The sequence below is a fragment of the Narcine bancroftii genome, chromosome 3 (assembly GCF_036971445.1).
Source record: "Narcine bancroftii isolate sNarBan1 chromosome 3, sNarBan1.hap1, whole genome shotgun sequence".
NCBI classification, from domain to species: Eukaryota; Metazoa; Chordata; class Chondrichthyes; order Torpediniformes; family Narcinidae; genus Narcine; species Narcine bancroftii.
Window position 1 is genome coordinate 349498182 of NC_091471.1, and position 6000 is coordinate 349504181.

General features: G+C 47.5%; 1 protein-coding gene across 2 annotated transcripts in view; it reads left to right on the forward strand.

The window, feature by feature from the left end:
* The window catches only part of gnav1 (guanine nucleotide binding protein (G protein) alpha v1), an 81018-nt gene extending 76079 nt beyond the window's left edge, over window positions 1-4939 (forward strand). For both annotated transcript variants that reach the window (XM_069929677.1, XM_069929678.1), the window contains one exon: window positions 3921-4939. In XM_069929677.1, the coding sequence (XP_069785778.1) occupies window positions 3921-4111 (191 nt within the window). In that variant the 3' untranslated portion in view covers window positions 4112-4939. The remainder of the gene's footprint in view (window positions 1-3920) is intronic.
* Window positions 4940-6000: the final 1061 nt, after the last annotated feature.

Sequence of the window (6000 nt, forward strand, 5' to 3'; positions counted from 1 at the left end):
ATGCTGACCAAGTTGTCCACCCAAGCTACTCCCATCTGCCTGTGTTTGGCCATTATCCCTCCAAACATTTCCTCTGCATGTATCTGTCTAAATGTATTTCAAACATCATAATTGTGCTCACCTACACAACTTACTCTGGCTGCATGTTCCAGGTACCCACCGCCCTGGAAAGGAAGAATTAATTCATAGAATAGCGCCAGTTACATCCCATAAAAGTCGTCTCTTCAAATTTAGTCATTGTATCTAAAATACAAATTCTGATTTTTTTTTCTAGATTTAAAAAAAGACATAATGTGAGAAAGCCATTGAAATAACGTAGGAGAATTAGTCTTTCCATTTAAGTAAAATGGCTCTTCTAGCTAATCGTGTAGAAAAAGCGATAACTTGATAGGCAGAAGTCGGTAAATAACCTACATCTGTAATCCAAAAAGAGCAGTTAAGGGGCTCAGTTGTAATTGAATAACCAGGATCATTGATAGAGTTTTAAAAATATCTTTCCAAAATTTTTCTAACATAGGACATGACCAAAACATATGAGTGAATGAAGCCACCTCAGTATTGCGTCTATCACAAGTAGAGCTCGTATTAGGAAAGGTGTGAGCTAGTTTATCTTTAGACATACAAGCTCTATGAACTATTTTAAACTCTAACATCAGCTTGAGATTAGAATGCCTTGTAGCATCCAGGAGACATTTGAACTTCCCAAATCAATGCCATATCTATTTGCTTTAACCTTGCACCTTCATCATGTTTGAAGTACTAACTTTGACCCCAAGCCAAATTCGAAGGGATGAGCTTTTAAGGAAGGGAAGTGGAGAGGCTGAGGGAAGGCACTCAGGACAGCTGATAGCACAATGGCTGGTGGTGGATCCATGGAAACTGTGGATGGGAGACCTTGCTCAGTGGTAGTCCTGATGTCTTTTCCCCCCCCCCCCCCCCACCTATAGTGCTGTGGATTTGATCCTGACCCCCATTGGTGTCTGGGGTCTGCATGTTCTCCCGGTGACTGTGGAATTCCACCCACATTCCAAAGATAAGCAGGCAAGGTAAGGTGGGCTGAAGGGTCTGCTGTCTCCATGAATCAAAAGCACAGAAGATCCTAGCAGGAAGGACTGGAAGAGTTGGCTGGAACCCTGGGGAACAGGGACACAGGGCATAGATCTGAGAAGCAACCTAACGTTTCCATCATTTTGTTATACCTGAAAACAATCAAAGTTAGACAAAGTAAAGCAATACACCTGAGCGGAATGCCCCTGCAAAAAGGTAGTGGACCCAGCCCAGGACATCACAGGTAAAACTCTCCCCACCGAGAACAGCCACGGGGAACCCTGCTGTCGGATCATCAAGGATCCACACCACCCAGCACACGCTCTGTTCTTGCTGCTGCCATCAGGAAAGAGGTCTAGATGCCTCAAGACTCGCACCACCAGGTTCAGGAACAGCTGCTGCCCCTCCATGATCATATTCCTCAACGACAAACTCAATCAGGGACTCATTTAAGGACTCTTACTTTGATTTTCTTTTCTCTATCTCTGTATTGCACAGACAGTTTGTTTAGATTTCTTTATTTGTTTACATGTATACACTGTGTAGTCTTTTTTTGCATAACCAATTAGTGGTAATTCTACCTCACCCACAGGAAAAAGAATCTCAGGATTGTATGTGATGTCATATATGTTCTCTGACAATAAATCTGAAATCTGAATCTGGCAATGACATCGAGGCTTGGGATTATGAAGCAGGGAGAATGGATTCTGACAGGAAACTGCCAGCACAAAAGTGTACTCCATGGTGGCCAGGGAGCAGTGTTGTGTAGTCAATGCAGAGACATGGGTTGGCACTACACATCTGGAGGTGGGAACCGCCTTCCATTAGGAAGGCTGCACTTGCATTGGTATCAACCCCAGCACGGTTTCATCCTGATGCGTGCTGCAGCCAGTCTAGTTCTTTCCAAGTGCTGCAGGAAACGCTGGTTAATGCACATAGCAGGATCCTGCAGCCAGCAAGGATTCAATGACCACACACTGGGGATAGTACGTCCCTGGCCAGCTGTGCATTGGTGCTCCAGGGACCTGCATCCCCTTGAGAAGGATTCACGGGGCCTTGCTATACCATCTCATTCAAGGACCATGTGCTGCCTGTTAAGGCACCAGTGGCTGGTCAGGAGACGGATCACCGCTTGTGGAGTGGGGATTGAACCCATGACCTTTCTCTGGGTGTGTAACCTGCTAAGTGGCAGCCAATGCCCCTAGTCTGTGTGCTTTATACCCAGGTCCAAGCTCTTCTATGGTGGTTGGCAGCCCTCACTCTCAGGAGTCTCGAGCATGGGTGGAGGTGGTAAGGCGAGTGTCCGATATCCCTCAAGGCCTGTGCATACACCTCATTCCTGCTCAGGCCTGGTGAGCAGAGAATTTCTGCAATGAAATCCTGCGCTCTCTGTTTTAACCGTGCCCCTCCCTGTTGAAGACCCTTGCACTTAAGGGGAAACTTGTCTCGTCCCTTCAGGATCTCAGATTGACAGCAAACATGAGGAGTGGAGCTTCGCAGATTGTGTGACCTTTGGCTGGTGAGGCAGAAGTGACGCAGATTGGACAGGAGGTTCTACAATGGTTCGCATCTGTACATATGGGGGTGTTCAGCACCTGAGCATCAGCAGTCAGCCTGGAATGTGTGCTGAACATCAACACCTACCAGTGCCAATCCTGGGCTTCCTCAGGTCCCACCAAGCCATTTGGCCCAATTGATCTTGGTGCAATCGGTAAGAAGCTTGAGGGACTCAGCGGGTCAGGTAGCATCTGTGGAGGGAAATGATCAGTCAATGATTCAAGTCAGGTCTTTATTCCTACAGAAAAGTCCCAATCTGAAATGTTGACTGTCCACTTCTCTCGGGCATGTTGCCTGACCTGTTCAGTCTCTCCAGCAGCCCGAAGATCCATACTGGTGTTTATACTTGTAGTGTGGATTGTGGAGCGTCATGAGACTGCTCCATCCGCAACCTGGTGGGGATGTGGAATTCGGAGGGTCACATGACTTCTCTGCCTGGAACGTAGTTGGAAGTCACAGCACCTCCCAATCAAGGTTGGGCTCTGCCCACCCATTAGTGCACTCCTGACCACTGGCCCCTTTAAGAACCTGGTGATTACCTGGGCTGGTCCCTCCAGCTTACTGAACTATAAAGTCCACCCCGTGCAGTAGCTCTCCCTCTTTTTCTCTTAATTCCTGAGCTGAACTCTGGTCCACACCAGGTTGTGAACTGTGGACAATGCTGGAGGGGTTGTGGGTAAAGTGTGAACTACATAGAGATCGAGGCTGTTAGATAGCATTGGAGCGGTGCCTGTGTTAGAGAAGGAACAGTGGGTAGCGTATTATATCCTTGGTTGTAATGTCTGTATAAACAGCTGCTAGTATCAATAGTGTTGAGTGCGATGTGACTGGTTATACTGTTGTGTGATTGAGAGTACTAGTATGTGTTATCCTGTGGCAATCTCTTTACATGTATTTTAATAAAGATCCTTCCTGTGTCCAAACTCGTTGCTCTTTGAATCCACCAAACTTTCCCCATCTGACACAACGATGCTGTGTACTAATCTTCCCCCCATACTGCAGTGCATGTAAATCTGTTTCTTCTCACGTTGCGTGCGTTCAGCTGCTCCTCCTCACTGGAATCCTCTTCTCTCCCAAACCTCTTGCTAGGACACGTAGTGACCATTCAGCCCAGCAGTGCCTGTGTTGGCTGTGGGAGTTGTCAGATAGCCCTTTTCTATGGAGTTCTGAGATGGCTGGGTTTGCTACATCACTGTCAAATCTCTGCCAATGAACCTTTGTCAGCGTTCAGGAAAGACCCCCTGTGATAGAGCTCCAGGACAGGTGAGGGAGTGGGATGCCACTGTTTAATTTTGTTGCCATTTCTCACCAACCAGGTGCCGACTGTGATGTGGACTCTGCTGCCCGATACATTGCCTCCCAGTTCTTGTCACTCAGCAGGAGTCCAGAAAAGCTGATCTACCACCACTTCACCACAGCCACCGACACTTCCAACATCCAAGTTGTCTTCCAGGTTGTGATCGACACCATTGTAAAGGAGAACCTGGAAGCCGTTTCTCTGCTTTAAACAGTGGACACAGATTGGGCTTGGAAGAAGCAGTGGACACCTGGCCACAAGGTCCTGGCACTGGCCAGCTCAGGCCTTTGGGACAGGCAGAAGCTTGGATGTTCCACCAGGTGAATGGAAAGGTCACACTGTGAAAGAGTAAGCCACAGGGGTAAGAGGCAGTGAGCCCCCATCATCTCTCAACTTCAATCACAGGACAGGGCCAGTGGATGTTCTGAAGGATATTTAAACCCTGCATCCACTGAACAAGGAGGAGCCTGTGGATTAAAACCAGTCCCAGGAAAGTGAGTACATGTGTAAATCCCACACAAGAACTCTGGTGCTTAACTAGTCCCTCCAATGGCATCACTTCCTCAAGGATTGTGAATGCAGGAAGGAGAATCCTTTGACTTCCTCCTGGTTTTTGTCAGATTTGAGATGGGGCGAAGTGGGCCTGGGCCTGCTGGGTTTACTTGGGCCTGCTGGGTTTACTTAGGCCTGCTGGGTTTACCTGGGACTGGGCCCAGGCCTGCTTGATTTACCTGGGCCAGCTGGGTTTATTTGGGACCGGACCCAGGCCTGCTGGTTTACCTGGGCCTACTGTGTTGCTCTGTGCCCAATATGCAGGCAGCAAGCTGAGCATCCTAATGTGGACTGCAGACGTCTCCATCAATGCTCATCCTGGGTTTTGCAGGATACAGATAATTTTCTTTTTAAAAGAAAAAATGTGCCTTTTGTTTTAACATTGATGGTTTCGCTTTGCATATTGATATATTTTCTTCACTTGTTCTTCAATGACAAACAGAAGTTGGTTATATATTCAGAATAAAGCAGAGTTTAAAGCCGCTATACTCTGTCTCCATTTTGCTATTTGGCATCAAAGGAAATGCCACAATACAAATTACTTGGCAGAATTCTTGCCCTCTGGCTATCTTGGAAAGATCAGATTTAAATCTTTTTTCATAAAACATGGAGAAGTACAGAACATGAACAGGCCCTTCAGCCTTCGATATCTGGGCTGGACGTTGTCCTGTTGCTTACATGTGATGCATATCCCTCTATTCGTTGGATATCTATCTTTTTGTCTTCCATTGCTACCACTGGCAGCTTGTTCTAACCCACTACTCTGTGTAAGACAAAACTATTACTCCCCCTTGCCTTATGCCTTATGGCATTTGACATTTTTTACCCTGAGATTCTGTGTACTGTCTTGATGCCACTCGTAATTTCACCGCAGACAGGTTTTTCCCTTGGGGTACGTGATTCCAGAACTAGAGGGCATAGGTTTAAGATGAGAGGGTAGAGGAACCTGAGGGGCAACTTTTTCACCCAGAGGGTGGTCCCTGTCTGGAATGAGCTGCCAGAGAGAGCAGTATAATTACAATGTTCAAAAAACATTTGGACGGCTTTATGGAGGGGAAGGACAACAGGGTGTGGCCCAAATGCAGACAAATGCCAACTTGGCCAGCACAGATGGGCTGGGCCGAAGGGCTTGTTTGGTGCTGTATGACTCCACGTGGATGGGAGGGTCGCTGCAGTGTACCACCAAGTCAAGGCAAGAAAGAGCAGTGGCTTCAGAAGCTGGGCCCAGGTGGATGACTACTCTGAATCATCACTTCCTTGAACACTGTTGGGGACGAGATGACCATTTTGAGGAAGAAAAGCAAGAGGTAAGGGAAGCTCTCCTGTAGGTGTCTGTCACTTCTCTCCTGGGCTTTCTTGCACCCACCCCGCAATTCACCCCACTCTCACCAAACTCCACTGAGCTACCCAGGTCTTTGTCACCCTCGCCACGATCACTGGTTTCTTGCTCAGCAACTCCATTTAATCTCTCCCTGGCCAAACCGCTTCCATCCAACAGCCCCCTGAGTTAGCACAACCAATCTGACCATCCCCGAGTCTACCTTCTC